The 21,317-nt window shown below is 44.2% G+C and overlaps 3 protein-coding genes across 8 annotated transcripts; 1 reads left to right on the top strand and 2 right to left on the bottom strand.

Annotated features, from left to right (window-relative positions):
* Window positions 1-2,888: 2,888 nt before the first annotated feature.
* Window positions 2,889-5,307, bottom strand: mmachc (metabolism of cobalamin associated C). Its single transcript, XM_021604195.3, has 5 exons — window positions 5,169-5,307; window positions 4,592-4,792; window positions 4,128-4,280; window positions 3,776-3,952; window positions 2,889-3,535 (listed from the first exon to the last, which is right to left on the bottom strand). Exons 1-5 carry the CDS (start codon window positions 5,256-5,258, stop codon window positions 3,383-3,385), a joined length of 774 nt encoding a protein of 257 aa, XP_021459870.1. The 5' UTR covers window positions 5,259-5,307; the 3' UTR covers window positions 2,889-3,382.
* A 39-nt stretch (window positions 5,308-5,346) lies between these two features.
* LOC110524487 (uncharacterized) lies at window positions 5,347-10,356 on the top strand. Of its 5 annotated transcripts, none has more exons than XM_090235829.1 (12): window positions 5,347-5,428; window positions 6,295-6,376; window positions 6,578-6,620; window positions 6,738-6,898; window positions 7,030-7,111; window positions 7,234-7,438; window positions 7,575-7,648; window positions 7,800-7,876; window positions 7,992-8,092; window positions 8,190-8,278; window positions 8,507-8,653; window positions 9,298-10,356. In XM_090235829.1, exons 2-12 carry the CDS (start codon window positions 6,311-6,313, stop codon window positions 9,474-9,476), a joined length of 1,224 nt encoding a protein of 407 aa, XP_090091955.1. In that variant the 5' UTR covers window positions 5,347-5,428; window positions 6,295-6,310; the 3' UTR covers window positions 9,477-10,356. The 5 variants fall into 5 exon arrangements, with proteins under 5 accessions (XP_090091955.1, XP_021459869.3, XP_090091952.1 ...); XM_021604194.3 differs by having other exon boundaries at window positions 6,735-6,898; XM_090235826.1 differs by having other exon boundaries at window positions 6,735-6,898; window positions 8,190-8,317.
* A 93-nt stretch (window positions 10,357-10,449) lies between these two features.
* LOC110522993 (uncharacterized) lies at window positions 10,450-21,315 on the bottom strand. 2 transcript variants are annotated; one of them, XM_021601417.3, is made up of 5 exons: window positions 20,396-21,315; window positions 15,359-15,610; window positions 13,876-14,421; window positions 12,964-13,127; window positions 10,450-12,756 (listed from the first exon to the last, which is right to left on the bottom strand). In XM_021601417.3, exons 1-5 carry the CDS (start codon window positions 20,457-20,459, stop codon window positions 12,712-12,714), a joined length of 1,071 nt encoding a protein of 356 aa, XP_021457092.3. In that variant the 5' UTR covers window positions 20,460-21,315; the 3' UTR covers window positions 10,450-12,711. The 2 variants fall into 2 exon arrangements, with proteins under 2 accessions (XP_021457092.3, XP_090091956.1); XM_090235830.1 differs by having other exon boundaries at window positions 15,560-15,610; window positions 20,396-20,908.
* Between the last annotated feature and the right edge of the window lie 2 nt (window positions 21,316-21,317).

The raw sequence follows: 21,317 nt of genomic DNA, 5'->3' as shown, positions 1-21,317 counted from the left end.
CTTTTGATTGGGTGGACAACATGTCAGTTTATGCTGCAAGAGCTCTGATAGGTTGGAGGATGTCCTGTGTAAGTCTATGGAAGGGGGTGACGACCATGAGCCTTCTAGGTTTTGCATTGAAGTCAATGTACCCAGAGGAGGACAGAAGCTAGCTGTCCTCAGGCTACACCATGGTGCTATCCTACAGTGTGCTGCTGAGGCTACTCTAGGCCATTGCAAAACAGTGTATTTTAATAAATTATTTGGTGACATGGATATATTTGGTATAGTTGTATCTACAGAAAAAGGATAACCTTTCACTATTTCTATGAAATTCCCTGAGGATGATCCTCCCCTTCCTCCTCTGAGGAGCCTTCACTCATTTAAATATATTTATTCATGTGGCTCAGCGGTCTAAGGCACTTCATTTCAGTGCAAGAGGCGTCACTACAGTCCCTGGTTAGAATCCATCAGGCCTATCAGTGGTGTATTTATGGCAGAGCAAACACACCCTAGACTGTGTACCCATTAATAATGATCTCGGATGACTAGTATGACTGCAGGTGAGTGTGTGTGCGTGCACACACCTTTCACCCCAGAGATTTTGCACGCAGTACTGTAAAGTATGGTAAGAAGGCTCTTTAAAACTGAGATGGCTGCCATGGAAAGCACAGTGGATGACAGAATGTACACAGCAAACCAGGAACATTCCCAGGACATGTGCTAAGATTCCCATTAAGTTCTAGTTTGCGTTTTATCTAACAATATGATCATAACATCCCAAGAATGACCTAAGTATGTTTTGATAACCATTTATTTTGTTAGTTTTAAATTAAATACCCTTGGAATTGTCTCCTCTAATATTCACAAACATGTTGTGCACAACATCTGGAACAGTCCCCAAACGTTCTCATTACGTTTTCCAGTTAATGTAATAACAATGCACAAGTAATGTTTTTAGAACATACTGCGGCAACAAAATGTGAGCGCAACGTCCTGGGAACATTCTTTCAACATCAAGTGAATGTTATATAAACATTTTATAATCATCAGCACAACTGGACAGTTTTTGTGTCATGAGAACATTTGCCGCAACCTAACGAATGTTCTGGGAACTTTCACAGAACCAATTTTGGTATGCTGGGTAGTGTAGAGTTCAGTTGAACCTTGCTCCGCATGAATTACATACTGCCCTGCTATAGGCAACCTAACCAGAGGGCTTAGCCACGAGAGAGAATGAGTGAGGAAGGCTGCACTACAGAAATGATTTAACAACTAGAATACAACTGTGCTGGCCAGAGAAGAGGGTGTATAACAAAGGGAGTAAATTGTTAATGTTACTGTATCCCTCCATTATTTGTCCATCTGGCTCGCGGAGGCCTGCAGCATTCTGTGAGTACAACTACGTTCAACAACACACAAATAGCATTGGTCGTATAGTAGGGGTGGTTCAGTAAACTATGCTAGCTTGATGATTAGTATTCATATTTAGGGGATGAAATGGTGCTAACCATTGTGTGTATGTGTGGCAGCATCTGGCCAGTACTCTGGGGTTGGTGTGGCTATTCAGTAGGGTTGTGTTTGCACACGTATACACCACAGGAGATAAGACAACACACAAGCTTTAACATGTGTGTGTCGTCCCAGATGTGGCACATTTGGAGACATTGTTCTAGTGGGACTGTTCCTGGCATCAGTGGACTACGGGAGAAATCTACTGGGCTGGATTAGAACATAGCCTTCATTATCACCAAATGCATGCTTTTCAACCATTCGCTGCCTGCACCCGCACGCCCAACTAGCATCACCACCCTGGATGGTTCCGACCTAGAATAAGTGGACATCTATAAGTACCTAGGTGTCTGGCTAGACTGCAAACTCTCCTTCCAGACTCATATCAAACATCTCCAATCCAAAATCAAATCTAGAGTCGGCTTTCTATTTCGCAACAAAGCCTCCTTCACTCACGCCGCAAAACTTACCCTAGTAAAACTGACTATCCTACCGATCCTCGACTTCGGCGATGTCATCTACAAAATAGCTTCCAATACTCTACTCAGCAAACTGGATGCAGTTTATCACAGTGCGATCCGTTTTGTTACTAAAGCTCCTTATACCACCCACCACTGCGACCTGTATACTCTAGTCGGCTGGCCCTCGCTACATGTTCATCGCCAGACCCACTGGCTCCAAGTCATCTACAAGTCTATGCTAGGTAAAGCTCCGCCTTATCTCAGTTCACTGGTCACGATGGCAACACCCACCCGTAGCACGCGCTCCAGCAGGTGTATCTCACTGATCATCCCTAAAGCCAAAACCTAATTTGGCCGCCTTTCCTTCCAGTTCTCTGCTGCCTGCGACTGGAACGAATCGCAAAAATCTCTGAAGTTGGAGACTTATCTCCCTCACCAACTTTAAACATCTGCTATCTGAGCAGCTAACCGATCGCTGCAGCTGTACATAGTCCATCGGTAAATAGCCCACCCAATTTACCTACCTCATCCCCATACTGTTTTTATTTATTTACTTTTCTGCTCTTTTGCACACCAGTATCTCTACCCGCACATGTTCATCTGATCATTTATCACTCCAGTGTTAATCTGCTAAATTATAATTATTCACTCCTATGGCCTATTTATTGCCTACCTCCTCATGCCTTTTGCACACAATGTATATAGATTATTTTTTTTCTACTATGTTATTGACTTGTTTATTGTTTACTCCATGTGTAACTCTGTGTTGTTGTCTGTTCACACTGCTGTGCTTTATCTTGGCCAGGTCGCAGTTGTAAATGAGAACTTGTTCTCAACTAGCCTACCTGGTTAAATAAAGGTGAAATAAAATAAATAAAAATCATAACCCTAATCCTCAGGACTTTTGCATCAACATTATGAGTAACTGACTAAAAGCTAAAGCAGAATGAGCATTATTTATTCAATTGATGCATGTGTGTCATTCCAACAATGATTTATTTTTAATAAAAATAATAGTTTGATGATAAAGGATAGCAGTAGTCTCTTGAGCAAAAGCTCACTAAATGTACAGTACAACTGTTCAACGTGGATCATTTCACAGTACAACTGAAAAATTATCAAAACAATAAAATGTTTGTGCATTTATTAAGTCCTTTATCACATTTAAACGTACTATTGTTGCTTTTCCATGAAAGATCTATTTTCACTCTACCATCTAACACTAAACATTATAGTAGCTTCATAGGCCAATAGGCAGATAAAGTACATTAGCTCTCACAGTGGAACACTGTCTGTGAATACAGAAAGACCACAGTACCAATGAGCATGTAGGGATTGCATGTCCAAAATGGCCTCAAACCATACCAGAGTCAGTTAGTTCAGAGCCAGCCAAGTCTAACTGTAGCGTCTCCTCTCACTGTTATCATCTGTCAGTTCTCCTGTGTGTTGTCCTCTTCTCCCCCGGTCAGGTAGCCCCAGTCTGTGAGCAAGTCTAGTCGCTGGGCTGGGGGGGTGGAGAAGTATTTTCTCTGTTTCTGGGAGTAGGTTTGGACTGGGGGGACGATATCTCTGTAACTCCAGTCCTGTCAACACAGATTATATATTCTCTATATCCTCTTTAAATGAATCATACATAATTATATTTATTAATATGCATCATTTGCACCCATTATTGATATAGACAGTATATAGTTGCAGACCTACCTGCCATGCTATCCTTATTGTTGATCTATACTTATTAATCCAGTATATTGTAGCAGGGCTATCCGCCAACCATATTATTGATCAATAGTTATTACTATAGTATATAGTGTAAATCCTACCTGCCATCTGAGGTTAAAGTCCTCCAGTAGCTGTATCCTATCCTCCCTGGTAGGAACACAGTCTGGAGGAGCTGTCTGCTGCAGCTCCGAACCCACCTCAGACCCAACAAACACTAACATAGCTCTGATAGCAAACCAGCCCCCCAGACGCGGGTGTATACACACACCAAACATCTTCTGTAGAGGTGACAAGAGGAAGGGAGGGGGGAGAGGAAGACAAAGAGGTAGTATAAATAGTTTTATAAGTAATACAAATGACTGGCCATCTGTGAACCAAAGAACATACAGCACCCTATTTATCAATTTATTAGTAAATTAATGACTGAATAACCCCTTTGGACCTGTCACTCACCTTCTCCCCCCAGGGGTGGTCAAGTATGTCGGAGCGTTGGTAGTAGTACACAGCTCCCGCCACATGGGCAGCACTCTGGGCCAGGAACTTGGGCTTCCTGCTGGGCAGCATCTCATAGTCATAACTCACATCTACCTTCACACCTGGAAAACACTACAGGAGGGAGAGAGAGATGGGGGGGAGGTAGAGAGGGGAGAGAGATGTGAAGTGTGGCCCAAGGGTGTGTGTATTAATTAAGTCTTGTAATGAAATATGTTTAATAACAACTAAACGGAAGCAAACAGAGTAAACGAAATGGGGAGTGACGACCTACCTGGATTTTTTTTAATACAAACTCTTTTTGTTGCAAAACCTTTTTATTTTGGAGTAAACTGTTTCAAAACGTTTTTCAACATTACTCCATCAACACCCCAGGTGTTTATGCAGTGAGTGATGCACTGGTTGCCCCCGCCCCCCCCACCCACCTCAGAGACTGTGTTGTTGATGCAGTGTTTGACACACTGGTCTATGGGGTCTGCAGACACCCCCTTCCAGCCCCTGCTCTCCATGAAGGGCAGGAAGGCCTGTTCAAACATGGCTGGAGTGCTGAGCACCACCGCTCCCAGGGTGTCATCAGGGTAGGACAGGTGGAGAGAGGGGGGCAGGACTACATTGTACCAGCCAATCTGGGAACACATGCACAACAAAGAATACAAATGTGGGTAACTTTTGTAGCGATTGAGGGGGAACAGCCAGGAAGGGACACGTTTCAACAACCCTGTCGTTATTGGACAGATATACTATCACCTGTGCCATAAGTCCCAAACCTATTGGCAGACTACAGTCCAGTATGGTCAGCTTTTATCATTTTCATATGAACAAGGCATGGCTGAGAAAGCGTGTCCGAACTTTGAATTGGAGCTTGTCAACTTGACTAGTTTAACAATTGACGACACGTTCACTGACAGTCTGACAATATTTAAAAAAAAAAGGGCCACGTTTAAAGTTTGACGCAAATTATTTTAACAAATAGCTCGAATGGAACAGCGGCCTTAACGTTACCTTCAGTGGATAAACTTCAAACCCCAACTTTGACAGATGATTACTCAAAGCTTTTCTCACATCTTCCACATTGACCGTGGGCAGCGCCATCACTGAATGTTTAAATGTGTTGGGTTGTGGGAAATAGTGTTCTCTATCACGTGACTCTCTTACTTCCGCGTTGTAAGCATTTAATCTATCAACTACAATACCCAGAACCCATTAGGGCAACATATTATACGCAATCACGTTGAGGATTTAAAAGTGGAACAGGACAGTACGTAAGTAACTAGCTAATAATGTACATTTCTGCTCAATGTTTTAATAATGTATATTATGTTCTGTAATGTTAACCAACCTTTGAATTGTTTCATCCATCGCTGAAATATCGACCTTTAGCCAGCTTTCTGTTCATGCACTGATTGATTTGTGATTTTGAGTACTTGGTGCCAGGGGCAAATCAACTGTAAAGCGAACGTCGCCATCGTGTTCAATGTATAAACAAATCACTAGGGTGAATGTTAGCTAGCCGGTCAATCATGCATTGCAAACAATGCCTCTGACTGTCAAATTCGAACGCAACGTTAGCAACAACACAAAGGCAAGCCCAAAACAAAAGCCACCTGCAACGGTACTTAGCTAGCGACTGTTAGCTGTGTTAACTCATCTGTCAATGAAGTGTCATTGATTTGTGTTAGCCACCTACCTCATCATCATCATTCAGCAACCAACCAACTCGTCTAGAGTTACAGCATCACACGTTGGTTATAAAATACTGGCCAATGCAATGGCTAATCTCATGCGTGTACCATATACATTTCATTTATTTGTTTATAATTTTGCTTGTTTTTAAAAATTGTTTTTACAGTACTACTGATATTGATTACTTCATTGTAGGGAAAGAGCAATAAAGGAATTTCACTGTACTTGTGTACAATAAAACTTAACTTGTTGAGATGAAAAAGTTGACAGTGGAGATGTGGGCAGAAGAACACACGAATGAATACTGGATTATGTAGGGATTTAGAGGGACAGTTTGAGCAGAGCGTGGACAAGATACCCTGCAGGTAGAGGGCAAGTGCTTTAACTTTTGTGCCATAAATACTCAGACATCAGTCTTTGCACCCTTGTCCTATGGTTTGAGTAGAGCAGCCCTGACTGAGATGAACTGGGACAACCAGCTGAGCTCCATCCTCTCAGCAGCTGATGGCAGTGTTGCCAAGATGAGGGTGAGTAGCCAGTAGATGGCACTATAACATAATTATGCATACGTGGCAGTGCATTACCAAGGGCTTCATCAGAAGAGTTGACTGCTGATTCTTAGCAGTTAGCTAGATTCTAGTTTTACAGTATATGATAGAAACATTGAAGTTCATAAATACCCTATGTACTTTCCCCACTGTGTGTTGACGGGGTTCATGTTTCCCCAGGAGAGACTGACCATGCCAGGGAATTATCCAAAAGGAAGAGAAGGTGAGGGGAGATCTCTGTGGTCTTTAAGATGGCTGACTGTGACACACTTTCTCTGTTGGTGATTCCCCCTCTTTTTCTGCTCCTTCTTATCCTCTCTGTCTCTCGCTAACTCAGTAGATCTCTTTCCAGTCAGGGAGGTGGCTAGTGTGTCAAATTTTGAGCTCCCTCGTCCGTCCCCTCTCCCCAAGTCCTCCATCTCTCTCCTCCCCCCTCCCTCCTCCGCTGTGCAGTGGGCAGACCTGGCAGCCGTCCAATCACAACTGCAGATCCAGAGCCAGGTCCGTGCGTGTGCGCATACGTGTGTTCATGTGTAACTATCATTTTTGTTACATAAAAGGTGCATAAATAGCCCTACATTTTAGCTAATTTCTTCTTCCTCCTACTCTTTTTTTGTTCTAATGGTTGCCAGGCCATAGAGTCTCTGACCCAAAGTCTTCATGACATGGACAGAGAGAGACACTCTCAGCAGCGCCACATACAGGCACTACAAGGTACATACACCTATCATTATCACACAACACTAACATTTACTGCTCAATATACCAATCCTGATTGGTTGAGTGATTGATTTGTTGATCGAATATTGTAGATGTGTTATTCTTCTATCTCTCAGACGAGGTTCGCAGGCTGCGAGAGCAGGCGACGGAGAGGGAGAGAGAGCGGGAACAAGAAAGGGATGGAGAGAGGAGAGGGTCAGGGATGACTAGTCCAGAAGTGGAGAGAAGGATGGACCAGTGGAGGAGAGATGTGGGCCGTGAGCTCAGCACTCTGAGAAGGCACATCACCGGAGCCACATCGCAAGGCAACCTGGAGGAGAGGTGAGGGGGCAGGGTTTTACTCACCTGTGAGGTTCAGGTGATCATTATTGTATGTGTAGCCCAACACCAAATCAACCATTAGCCCTTAGTATGGACCATACCGGTTTGGTGAAAGCTGATTGTTGTCCTTTTATAGTTTCTGCTCTAAGCTGCGAAGGGAGGAGTTGGATCATTTGAGGAGAGAGGTGGACACACTCAAAACCCAGCTCAGTGAGTCTCACATACAGTCTTGTTCTCAGTTTTTTTTCTGCAGGACTACACATGTCTCAGACTCAGAGCTGTTGAGAGGGCAAGCACAGTCTCGCTTACTCCTACTCCTTTTCTTTCATCGTATGTGTGTTTGTATTTGTGTGTGTGACAGGGAGGCAGGAGGAGGACATGTTTCTTCAGCAGTCGGAGGCCAGAGAGACGAGGAGGCAGTATGAACACAGCTGCAAGGTATTCATGAATGAAGGAATTAAATTAACAATTGAATAATTAAAGAAGGTAATTTGAGTGACTTGTTTTCTCTCTGTCTCCCGACCTCTAACCTCTACACTTTGCCTTTCCCCAGACACTAGAGGAACTAACAGACAGCTACAGAAACCACAGCTTTGACCTGGCCAAGACTGTTTCTCAATACACACACACAGAGCAGGAGGTCCGCCAGATCAGGTGTGTGTGTGTGTGTGTGTGTGTGTGTGTGTGTGTGTGTGTGTGTGTGTGTGTGTGTGTGTGTGTGAGTGAATGATGCTATCACTGTGTCCTGCAGGATAACTGTATCGGAGCTGAAGGACGAGATCAGGAGTCTGATTCTCCGGGAGAGACATCACACACCTACTGTTACACTACACACAGCAGGTAAGAGACACAATCCTACTGTTACACTACACACTGCAGGTAAGAGACACACTCCTACTGTTACACTACACACAGCAGGTAAGAGACACACCTACTGTTACACTACACACAGCAGGTAAGTGACACACACCTACTGTTACACTACACACAGCAGGTAAGAGACACACACACATATCTACTCACTTGAGTAGTATAACCCTGTTTGTCTATTAACCCCCCCCCCTCCAGTTCCAGCATTAGCTGCCTTCTCCCGCTGTAAAGATGCCAGGGGTCAAAAGGCGGAGCCAGACTCGGACTCTGACGACTTCAGTCCCACCCCCAGTCTGGCTGAGGTCAGCTCTGATGACCTGTCCTGGCTGGATGACAGAGACACAGGTATACTCACACTTTGCTCCTGTCACTGAGGAGCAGAATGAGTCCCATTATGGGTCCAGTTTGTTTCAGAGGAACAGAAAGTGTTGTAACCCTCTCCCATACACACCACACATGTATATTTGGGCTGTAGATCTAACCGTTTCAGTGACTCATCACAACATGTCTGACTCACCAAGGAACAGGAGGCTGGATTAACAGTGTACATGTGTCTGTGTGTGCATGCGTGCCTACCTGATTTGTGTGTTCGCACCATAGATCTAGCACAAAGGAAGAGTGAACTCTTGTAGTTTTTGGATGTGGGTTCATGTAAGACACACACCAGTGACCTCCATTGAAAATGTGTTATGTGACTGACTGTCACTCTGCTTGCCTGAGGAGAGGACCGAGAATCCCTCATTTCCTCTCCATCCATGTCTGCTGGTCAGCAGTTTGAGAAACGTGTGTGTGTTTGGATGGGATACTAAACACTTCCTGTAGTGTGTGTGTGTGGCATCATCTAATCTAATTATCCTGTCCGCATGTGCCTCAATTGCTCTGGGAAACATTTAGAGGTCTGATCCCAATCTCTCTTACGGGAACACTACTGCTAAAACCCTTGGGACTAGTACACACACACACACGTTGACGGTTCTTCTCTCTTTCAGCTCCTCCTCTAGCAGTACCTCGGGTACATCAGAGCTCCCATTCTGCAGGAAATGACCTCAGAGGACCAGGAAGTGGCCTGGACGATGATGATGATCTTGATGATGATGATGATGATGATGATGGAAACCTGGAGTTGGGGTCAGACAGCCCCCCCGACCTCAGCCTCAATGACCTTTGAGAGGCTTCGTCATGCCAGTGTTCTAGAATGCTATGAGTTCTTTCTTTGAGGAGTTTTTGGGCACAAACCTCAAACCCTGACTAAAGAGGATGATGAAAAGGCTGAACTCTGCTTGAGAAAAAGAAAGCACCTTATTTTAAAAACTCCTAAGTGATTATGCTCTTTTGTCTTGTGTCAGTGTTTTTTGGGAAAAGGTGTACAATAGTGTTTTGTATTACACACCAATAGTATTTAACTCAACAGTGTGGCAGCATTCTGTGATTGTCTTAATGAATTACATCTGGGGAAAGCTTTGATTTCACTGACGATATACAACTTGATGATCACTGGTGTTTTTGAGTCTAAGACCATTAGTAAAACATATGGTGGACTGATGTTTACTTTTACTATCTAAGGCTGATGCAAATCAGTGAGGTGCTCTCTGTTATTTGGTACGGTATTTTGATCTATTTACTGTAAAGTATTGAGATGCAGCCCAGGCCTCTCTTCCCTCTCGCCTTTGGACCACAGACAAGTCCTGCTGTGTAACATGAGTCGGTCTGTTTAATATTTCAGCAGTTAGAGACTGTCTAGCCAGATAACCCCTCCCCGCGAAGGGGAATGGCCCATGGAGCGAGGGACCACAGATGGGCTGGGGAGAGGGGGGTTAATGGAGGGGGCAATGGGGAAGGGGTGAGATAGGGAGGGGCTTTGGCCATAGTGATGACAAGTTTTAATGTGGATGATTCAGGGCTTTCTCTTACAGTTCTATCACACACAGCCAAGTACTAGACCGCTGCTTGTTTAAATGTTACATTGACTCACTGTACGGCCTGTAAAACAAATGTGATGATTTTGGGCTTCTGCAATAAAATTCTGGATAAAGAGCTGTAATAAAATAGTTCATTTGTTGTAGTTACTTTTGTTAGTGTGTGTGTGCGTGTCAGCCACCGTAGCCCAACAACCAAGATCTGTAATGAGAGAGGAACGAGGATGGTTTCATATCTTTAATCAAAAAACATCATCACTCCAGAATCGACGTCAAACAGTAAAACATATCAACCTTATAATACAACCAGTTAACTTTTTGGCACTTCATATAAGGGACTACTAACACATGGGTGCAAATGAACTACCATTCCACTCCACATGGAGTCAAAATGAACTACCATTCCACTCCACATGGAGTCAAAATGAACTACCATTCCACTCCACATGGAGTCAAAATGAACCACTCTGTTTCAACTCTGACTTAAGTCCCGTTGATGCAGATAACTGGCAAGGCAACAAACGTCAGCGGCGTCTGCAACAAACTAATCTGGTAGCCCACGCAGGAACACTAAAGCCTAGACTAAATCCGGACCGTGGAAGATCTACACTATAGCGTGATTGAAATTTAAAGGCAATGGTTCCGCATTCATGGAGACTGCATTCACGGGAAACGCAACATACGTCGGCTCAAATGGAAATGACCTTTACATTTCAATCGCGCTGTAACGCGTATCTTCAGCAGTCTGGATTTCATCTAGCCCTAAATCAGCTAACTTTGACAAACATTCAGAAATAGACATAACTATTGCTTTTCTAATTTGTTTAAAAATGTAAACTTTGAAGTCAATTATACCATGACGTTTGATTTCAAGTCTACCTTTCTTTATGAAGTTGGAATGTAAAGTTAATTCAGAATATTATGAAATTTAGCTGGCTAACTCTTTGACCCTGCTCTGTGCCATACTCCACTGTCTGTGCCATATATACTGTCTCCAATACAGGCCTATGGCTTCAACTCAAGTCTCCCCAATAGAGGTTGGGGTAGGGAAGGAGGGAGGGGGTGTTCTTTTCTCCTGTGTGTCTAACAAACGCAGACTAACACACAGACTGCATTCCCCTCACATCAATGGAGCATTATGCTCATTATGTCACAAAAGCCTTACATTAAAGAGTTTCTCTCTCTGACCTCGTGCTATACATTTACAATGTCTGTGTTCATGGAGTAGTTTATCAGAGTCCCCTTCCCTTGAGACAGTTAATGGACTGCATGCTAATGGTAGCGGCTAGCACTGACTGACTTGGGCAACAAGTTACCCTCATGTCAAGTAGCTACACGATTAAACCAATGAATGAATTGTATTGAAAGACAACTGGCCAAATTCAGTTGGAAACACTGCTGCTGAATCTGCCCAAGGCTCTTCCTTACTAAGACATGTTAGAACATAGGTCTCGGCCTGGCTGTGAGAACTACAATAACAGACAAACCAGCCTTAGAGTTCACAACACGTGCTTTGAAATGTAGAATTCTAACAGGCATGGAATGTATTGAGCCGCCATCGAGGATGGTTTCTCTGTATTGTACTCTGTAAATAGCTCTAATGGGGTGGAAGAGTCCATTCAGGCTTTATATAAAGATAAATGTACTAAAGATACTCAGAGAGACAACCTCCCCCTTACAAGTGTGACTGACCAGGTTTGAACCCAGGTTGTCTGCAGGCCACAAGGCTGTGTTAGCCCAATGAACTAACACCACCAGAGACTCCCAATAGAGAAACAAAATGAACAATAACAAGCAGGATCTTTAGAGAGGAACTAGTTTCCATGGAAACGCTCAACTTAAATACCCCCAAACCACACCCCCCCACCCCCACATACGCACGTGCATGCTCGCTCAACCATGCACAGACACGCACGCACACACAGACACACACACACATACATGTCCTCTGTAACGTAAAGTGCAACCGTACTGTACAACACTATATAGCCAGGTACAAGTAGCCTCTAACTAGTGATGAAAGAGAGGATCCCTCGTTACCGAACACTCAACCAAAACACAGCTGACAGAGTGCACGCTTGAATATAGAAGGTAGAATGTAGAAGTGGGAATGCTGCTGATGGAACTTCGGATCCACATAGACCAGGAAAAGAGCTGGTCACAATCACACAGAAACCCCCTGTTGCTCACAGAGACACAAAGGTGGTGAGGGAACGCCAGGGATGCATCTCAATGGTCTAAAATGGCGCCTCCCTCTCCTCATCTCCTCCATCTGCACTGATTTGAAAACACAGGGTCGATAAAAGCAATATGGAGGATGCCTATCAGCAACTGGCTTTCACCAGTCCACGTCTCATGTCAGTGCGGATAAAAGAAAGGATATGAGGACAGGGGACAAGGATAGAAGGCCAGGTTGGACTATAGAGAGGGAGAAGGTCTGTGGGGGTCTGGCTGTTCCATCAGGTCAGACTGTGTCCTCCATCATCATCAGTAGCTGTACATAGACAGGGGAGTATCCTCCATCATATCATCCTAAACAGGGGAAAACACAACAGGATGTAAATGGTGAGCGCTGGTCAAGATGACAGGTGGTGAGTGAAGTAAACGCTAATGCTAACAATGGCTACTTAGTGTAATAACTCACAAAAGAAGACTGATGCTTACGCAAGTCTTCAGGTCTCATTAATGTTAAGTGTTACACTGTCTCTTCACCTAACCACTTGTGTTCTACTGTCTCACCATAGGCAGGTCCTGGAGCCTGCGGAACTCAGGCCGCTGATCCCGTCGTCGCAGTTTGATGAAGAGGAGCAGGGTGATGATGGCTGCAGTGACGATGAAGACGGACACTAGTCCAGCTAGGAGAGGGTCCAGGGCAGGTCCACCACTATGGAACACTGGTTCCCCTGCTCGGGTGAGGGGAACATATTATACTATATATACATATATACCACAGGAGGTTGGTGGCAACTTAATTGGGGAGAACGGACTTGTGGTAATGGCTGTCGTGGAATTAGTGGGATGGTATCCAAAACATCCAACACATGGTTTCCATGTGTTTGATACCATTCCATTAACTCCGTTCCAGCCATTATTATGAGCCGTCCTCCCTTCAGCAGCCTCCTGTGATGGATAACATAATATATTAAAATATTAAATATATCATATTATAAAATATAAACACAAGCTATTAACAGGATATCTTACAAAGAGAATAAGACAGACTTGATTGTAGAGGGTAGTGACAGAGAGAGCGAGCAAGCCCGGGGCTTTCTGGGCATAGGACTAAACTGACGCACCCAGCATTGAACTGGCATCCCAACAAAAGCTATGCTGTTCTTTGTTTCCCTGCACAAGTCTGCCCCACCCCACACACACACACTCCCTCCTAAACATCTAAGGGTACTATCAGCACCACCACCCCACAATCATCTCTCTGTCTGGCAAGTGACAGAGCCAGTCATGGGACTGACGACTGGACCGTTTAGGTTTAGTGTGTGTGGTTTTATTAGACCGGGGTTGGATGTCTCCCCCCTTTATACGCCAGAGAGATCATAGTATATAATATTGTGGTTGCTGCTGTTTGATAACAAATAACAAAACACTAGCAACATAACACACCCACACGCATACACAACGAATCCATCTACTCACCATCCACTACATTGAGCTGAGAGGGGATGTCGGCATGCGTTTTAGCCTGGGATGGAGGGCTGCTGGCTGGGGTGGAAGCCGGGAGAGGGGTGATGCTGGATGTCTGGGTCTGGGGCTCAGACGTAGGTAGAGCTGGGGGAGAGGTGGTGGTAGTGGTGGTGAGAAAGGGACTGAGGGGCTGTTTAGGCTGGATAGGGTTAGAGGTATCTGGGTCAGGGCTGGGGGTTGAGCTGGGCTGGGGGGCAGCGGAGGTGTTAGTTGGGTGGGTCTCAGGCCTAGTAGGGGCTGGGGAAGCGGTGGTGGTGATGGGTGAGTGAGTTTTGGAGGAATGAGGGGCATGGCTGGATGGAGTGGTGGAGTAGACAGGTGTGTGTGTTGGGATGGTGGAAGGTTTGTGAACGAGGACTGTGGTGGTGGGTGTGTGTGTAGGGGCAGTGTGGTTGTCAGAGGGAGCATCAGAGGGCTGTGCGGTTTCTTCAGTGAGGTTCTCCGGGCCAGGGGTCTTCTCAGGGATGGGAGTGGGGGCAGGGACCCCCACACTGGTGGCTAGAAGAGAGAAGAAGAAAGGTTTTTAAGTGAAATTCAATACAAAGAAAAGAAGGACCCATTAATGTATCAAGTTTGCAAATATTTGTATCAATTAGAAAAGCAATTGATAGGTGAAAAGTCACAGTCAATATCTGCATAAAAAAACATTCAACAAGAAAAAACACAGTTGAACGCACACAAACACACTCGAATTAGCAGTGTATCTTCTAACTACCAGCCAGAGGACACAGAGGAGCGACAAGCAGCAGTGTTGTGATGAGATAATATATACCTGTAAAACCTCCCAGAGGATACAGATACAGAGAGTGGGTGAGGTGCAGGTGGTGGGGGTGTATGTTTGCAATGAGCCAATGTGTGTGTGTGTGTGTCAGGCTCCAAACTTTCTCACCTTTCTGTGCGAAATCACACTGCATTTAATCACAGCACATCTCTCCTCCTCCTCCTCTTCCACCCCCCTCTAGTTCTACACTCTGCCCTCTTCCTGTATGCCTAACAACTTGCTGTTAATTCTCTGTTAATTCTCTCATGATCTTGTTTTTTTCCCTTAAGTTCTCCCTCTTCTGTCTATCTCATTTCTCTCTTTGTGCTCTAGTTAGTAAACCCAACAGTATTCTCCTTTTAAGGACCATGTTCTGTCTTCTAGTGTGTGTGTGTGTGTGTGTGTGTGTGTGTGTGTGTGTGTGTGTATCATCACAGCCCAGTCACAGCTCTCCACTCTGCTTGTGCTGTGTCTGACTATGTTGTGGCTTCTAAGTACCCCTGATCTAAGGTGGCATGGCTCTAAATAGACTGAGAACAAGCTGAACCATTTATCTTAAACAAATTACATGTTTAAATGTCAAATTTGAAATGATATTTTATTAAATAATAAAGTAGTCCTCCGAACCAATACAATTCCATTCATTCTATTTTTTATCTTATACAGTACATTTACCTGGGACCTCTTTTACCACTACGACTGCTGTGTCGTTGCTACTGCTACTGCTGCTGTTGCTACTGCTGCTGTTGTTGTTGGAGAGCCCTCCATCAGTGAGGTTGCTGGCTGGCTTTGGGGAGTCTGTGCTGGGGAGGGACAGAGAGTCTGGAGGAGAGGGAGAACCTCCAGGGAGGGGTGCCTGAACAGCCCCGGACATACCTAGGGTCAGAGGTCCGTCTGAGGGAGAGGAGTGAGCACCAAAGTCCTGGCCTGGAAAAGAGAGACAATCAGGGTGACATTTTGACGTTCAGTTAATATGAGTGTGTTGCTGAAGCAAGTGCACAATAAGGAATGATGTAAGGAAAGTCATCAAATAGTATTTTCATGATCTCTGAAATAAGTCAATCTGTGAATGATGCATTTCTTCAGTCAGATAGTCCTTGTTTTCCAGAAGAATGACATATCTATTAGATCCCTTCAGGACCAGTTAGGATAATTTCTTCCAACTCCTCCTGAGAAGGGGAGGCTGCTCTATTTTTAAAGAAGTGTAGACAGAGAGGATAGATGGTCTACTGGAATAGATGGTGAGGCAGAATACAGATGTAACATGTATTATTCAACTCTGGTCTATGTCTGCTAAAGAGGAGACATTGGGGACATGCCGAGAATTGTTCCTTTTACATTTTAAAGGACTGCCGTCACGTAAAATATGCATATTCAAACACCACTATCTGTGACTGTCTGTTGCGCTGACATTTTCAGTTAAACAACACGATTCCTATGCAATTAAGGAAAGCTTGATCCAAAGTGAGCTAACATTTGGAACCCAAACAATAGCCAACCAGTAACACTCAATAACCAATTTAAGAAGATGAGCATCAGATTAGATACTTAGATTCACTAATCTCTCTTGTTCGTGTTCAATCTCTCTTGCCCTGCCTAAACAATATCTAGTCTCAACAGGCTCACTATAGTAATCAGGAAGGTTTTGTCACTGTCAGCATTGGCACCATAAAACATTGTAGTTGTTTTTTGCATGGTGACCCACAAGATGAAAAACCCCAGGTCTGTAACCACACGTTAGTGTTGAACCGTTAGGGCACATTCGTTCCAAAAGAACTGCAGAATCGTGCTGATGTAAATGGGACATTTTTAGCTTTGAGTCATGCCTGTTGTCATGCTGTATACACGGTCCAACAGTTTTATAGCAGCCAGAAAGGTCACATGTGATATCTGTCTGTCTCTCTTCTCCTCTGTCTGTCCTTCCCTCGTCCTCATTTCCATCTATCTATTCCTCTCCCCCTTTCCTTCTCACACTCCTCCTCCTCTCCTCTCCCCCCTCTATCTGATAAAGTCCAGACTACCAGTCTAATGCCATTACAAGCCAGTGACACAGTGACGTGGAGCCTCTTATTCCCCTCTCCATCACTCACACAGCTCAACACACACAATCAAACACACAGTGACGTGCACACAACATGCTGACGGCATGAAAGCCCATGCATGTACACACAAACTTTTGACATAGCTATAAAAGACCATGCACACACACACACACACACACACACACAAACGTACACATACCAGTGTGTGAAAAGTGAGTGGCTGTACAATACTGGCCCTGTTCCCCTGCCTCATCTCTGTTAGGGCTGCTCAGGTCAAGCTGTGGGGGGAGGATGTGTGTTGTGTCTGGGGAGCTATGAAGGGAACCACTGTTTGCCATAGAGAAACACTTTCCCCTTTTCATGCGTTACAGGGTCACACACATGAACACACACTCAGGGCGATACAGCACGCACCTGGGGAAATAACTTGACCCTTACATCTGAAAGAACAGCCAACCATTTCTCTGCTAACAGATTTGCAGTTTTCCTTTCAGCACTGGGTGTGTATCTGTGTGAGAAGCTATACTGTGGCTGTTTTCTAGACCCATATTTAGGCTATACACATTTTTATTTTATTTATCTGTTATTTTACCAGGTAAGTTGACTGAGAACACGTTCTCATTTGCAGCAACGACCTGGGGAATAGTTACAGGGGAGAGGAGGGGGATGAATGAGCCAATTGTAAACTAGGGGTTATTAGGTGGCCGTGATGGTTTGAGGGCCAGATTGGGAATTTAGCCAGGACACCAGGGTTAACACCCCTACTCTTACGATAAGTGCCATGGGATCTTTAATGACCTCAGAGAGTCAGGACACCCGTTTAACATCCCAGCCAAAAGACAGCACCCTACACAGGGCAGTGTCCCCAATCACTGCCCTGGGAAATTGGGATATTTTTTTAGACCAGAGGAAAGAGTGCCTCCTACCGGCCCTCCAACACCACTTCCAGCAGCATCTGGTCTCCCATCCAGGAACTGACCAGGACCAACCCTGCTTAGCTTCAGAAGCAAGCCAGCAGTGGTATGCAGGGTGGTATACTGCTGGCTTAAATCTATGGACAATCAGTATAACAAGAATATGACAATGCTGCTCACTGAAATAGGCCACTTATTTACAAACACACAATCCTCCTAAGACCCTGTATTAAAAATAAACATCTGAAAAATCTGTATATACTCAGATTAAAAATGTAAATGTCAGAGTTCACATGGAATATAGCAAAGGAAACATTGTGTGCAACAGTGGCCTTTTCAGAAATCCTTATTCAGGTTTTGTTTTTTCCCTGGTTTGGCCTCTGTGTAGCCTCTCCTCTCCCCCTTTTCTCTATTTCTCCTCTCCTCAATCCTCGTCACCTCCTCTCCTCTCCTACAATTGAATCTAACCAAGCTTGGTAGAAAAATGTCAGTTGACTACATGACTATAGACTAGAAGATGACTGGATGTCACTTTAGTTGACAGCATATACAGCCAACTCCAGGCTTTGACATTCAACTGACTGAGTTTCCACACTCATTTACGAGCAGCAGCAAATGCCATCCTGTGACTCTATGCTATTTCCAAGTTCATTTTAATTCCAGTTTGAAGACCTTGTGACAGCATCGTGCTGCAATTAATAAAACATTTTCAAATGTCAACCTGTGTTTCCCTGTCCTTACTTAGCTACTGAAGACTATACACTCTGCTAAGTAGAATTGAGAGTCAGAAAGAGAGAGACAGAGAAAGAGAGAGAGAGGGGTGAGAAAATAGAGAGAGAGAATGTGAGATGGCAAAAAGAAGGATGGAGGGGTCAGAAAGGGAGAGAGAGATGGGAGGGAGAGGTGAAAGGCAGAGTTGTAAGAGAAATGGAGTGTGTGTGAGGAGCTGAGATCAGGTAGAAGTAGGAGGAGGAGGAGGAGGAGGAGGAGGAAGAGCTAATACTGCAGCAATAAGTGCTCTGTACTTTTTTAAACACTAAGGCCTGTGCTGTCTCTGTATTAGATAAGCGATATGCGACTTTAGTTTTGGGCTGGCTTCATTGCTGTCAAGAAAAGGGAGACAAAAGGGAGAGACAGAGGGAGCTGGCCAGAGCACAGCTAAGAGTGTGGCAGGCACATAAATGTTTGTTCTGAACTATAAATAACTGTGATTGTTCCAAAGCCTACTCAGCCCCTCCTACTGAGTGCACACACACACACACACACACACACACACACACACACACACACACACACACACACACACACACACATACACACACACACACACACAGAGTATGTATATTGGATACACAAAATTGTAGAAATCGTTGGTACAATAGGATAGAGTGCTTGACCTGCAACCCTAGACCACAGTTCGAGTTGTGGTCAGGCACTGATTTGGGCCTAAATTTGCGATTTTTTGGTTGGAAAGTGTGCTAGACATCTAGGAGCCGTGGCAGACACACAGGGCATCTGTAAGAACCTTAAGTTCTAGGAACTAGGTCTTGGAACTTGGTAGGAACACACCCAGTCTGCCTGCATCCTCCCTCTGTGGTTTGACGAAACAAATATAATTGTGTGCATCTCAAGACACTAGACAAGTGTCCTGGGGTACACCCAGGGGCCGTGGTTACTCATTTTAGTTCCAGCCCAGCACTAACACCTGTTTGCCTTTGATTAGTTGAATCAGGTGTGTTACTGCTGGGCTGGAACAAAAATGTGCAACGCTGTGGGCCCTCCTTGTAGGAAAGGTTTGAGGAACACTGGTCTAAGGCAGCATCCTTTCCCCTTTCCTTCATCTGCACCATAGAGTGAACAACCATTACATTATCTATAATGTGCACAAAGATATAACACCCACGCCATGGAACCAGGGTCCAACCCTACAACCCCAATGCTTGTCCTCAGAAGATGACCCTGTATGTGTGTGTGTGTGTGTGTATGCGAGATAAAGAGACCCTAGACTGATTACAGTTAAACAGACAGTCATTATTCTGAACAATAAAAACTGATCAATAGAAATATCTAAAAACAGCTAATTGTGTGTGAGAACTACTGTATATGCTGAACTGTTTGTGAATGAAATCTCTGTTCATTGTAGCACACCAACAAGACGACTTTTAGTGGCTGGTATTGCTCAGTAACTGATTCAGAAGGAGTTACAATTATCATGGTAGGCCTACCACTTGTTAACAGTGTCATAACCTAGGCATAGACTGTCTGCATCTCTCACACACACCTACTTCTTTACTATGACTGTGAAATGTTAACTAATAATGTGAGAGACAGAGCAGACCATCAAATTAAACACAGAGAACAAATATAGGATCAGCAGATGTTTGAAAGAGAGAGAGAGAGAGCAAAGAATGACATGATGAAAATGTAAAGGTGGATTTGAAATGGCAATTCAGTATTTACCTCAAGAGGTAAGCAGTAGCAGGGATGACAGGAAGATAGAGAGAAGAGGAAAAATAAATGGACTGAAATAACTGATAGAGGCATAACTGTATTATAAACCTACAGACACAATGACTTCGACCTACAGCAAATAAATCACATGGGCTTTTTGCTTATTCAAACAGGCCACAACTTATCCATCATGCGCACGATTAAAAAACTAAAAAGGATCTGATTGCCAGGACTACAATGTATTATGTGTGTATTTATTCTAACAACCCCCGAAACACAGAAGTGCGAATCCCAGAGCTTCTTACCTTCTACAATCGAACCCAAGCTGAGGATCAGAGCGCACAGAGCGATGAGTATTTTGGTTTCCATCGCTCTCTCCTGTGATATAACAGTAACTATTAGAACACGGATGCCGTCTCGTCCTCTTCGCAGAGGTCTATTGTAGTTCGTTCTCTGTGGCCTCCCAACTATAAATAACTGTTAGCGCGTCGGCCCTGTGGAGAGCAGGAGTGAGCTACTGTAGCTTGCTTGACGAGTCTCCGAAGTGCACGAATACAAAGTATTCTCCTAAGCGAATACAAAGTGCCACGTGTTTAGCGCAGTTATAGTTGGGTCTCCTTCCCTGCTGACTCACGAGTTCTAGCCACTGTTCCTCGGCAGTCTGACGAACACACAACGTAAAGAGATCCAAGCCGAATAGACTGATTTTCCTATTAGCCTTTGGTCAGAAAGAAGAGTGTCATCGCTGAAACCATCACTACCAGTGACACAAGTGCCAATAGAAGGGGCGTGATGGAGAGAGGGGAGGGAGGAGAACCAGGAAGGGGCACAGAGACGCCCTGAAATTACAACTCATACAGCAAATGTATCACACAGTCTGTGACAGAAATAGAGGACATGATTTTCTCTATAAAGGATGCACAGAGGCATCTATGTTCAATGGTACAGAGGAGAAAATAGGCAGAGGCATCTATGTTCTACATAATGTTCTAAGAAAATAAGCCCAATATACAAAACTTTGTTTTACTAATTTGTAGGAACATTTACATTTGTTGCCTCTCTGGAAAGATTTTTTAAAATTTGGTGTGTCTCTTTCAACTGACAAGAAATATAGTCATATTGAAAAAACCTATCTAAAAAAATATTACATTTATCAACTAAATTGCATTTCCCACCAAGGAAATTGAAGACTACTGTCCTGTCATCAACTGACATAACTGGCTATGA

The sequence above is a fragment of the Oncorhynchus mykiss genome, chromosome 5 (assembly GCF_057628025.1).
Source record: "Oncorhynchus mykiss isolate SJ-2025 chromosome 5, ASM5762802v1, whole genome shotgun sequence".
NCBI lineage: Eukaryota > Metazoa > Chordata > Actinopteri > Salmoniformes > Salmonidae > Oncorhynchus > Oncorhynchus mykiss.
The sequence above is the reverse complement of the archived record's forward strand: the minus strand, read 5'-3'. Positions and strand labels throughout refer to the sequence as shown.

Coding starts and splice junctions, on each gene's coding strand:
- LOC110524487 (XM_090235826.1), top strand. CDS start 6,311: ATGAACTGGGACAACCAGCTGAGCTCCATCCTCTCAGCAGCTGATGGC. Junction 7,649..7,799: donor CACACTCAAAACCCAGCTCA/GTGAGTCTCACA, acceptor TGTGTGTGACAG/GGAGGCAGGAGGAGGACATG. Junction 8,093..8,189: donor CAGGAGGTCCGCCAGATCAG/GTGTGTGTGTGT, acceptor TGTGTCCTGCAG/GATAACTGTATCGGAGCTGA.
- mmachc (XM_021604195.3), bottom strand. CDS start 5,258: ATGGCGCTGCCCACGGTCAATGTGGAAGATGTGAGAAAAGCTTTGAGT. Junction 4,793..5,168: donor TTGAAGTTTATCCACTGAAG/GTAACGTTAAGG, acceptor ATGTGTTCCCAG/ATTGGCTGGTACAATGTAGT. Junction 3,536..3,775: donor ACTTTAACCTCAGATGGCAG/GTAGGATTTACA, acceptor CTGTGTTGACAG/GACTGGAGTTACAGAGATAT.
- LOC110522993 (XM_021601417.3), bottom strand. CDS start 20,459: ATGGAAACCAAAATACTCATCGCTCTGTGCGCTCTGATCCTCAGCTTG. Junction 14,422..15,358: donor AGTGGTAAAAGAGGTCCCAG/GTAAATGTACTG, acceptor TCTCTCTTCTAG/CCACCAGTGTGGGGGTCCCT. Junction 12,757..12,963: donor GGCTCCAGGACCTGCCTATG/GTGAGACAGTAG, acceptor TCCCCTGTTTAG/GATGATATGATGGAGGATAC.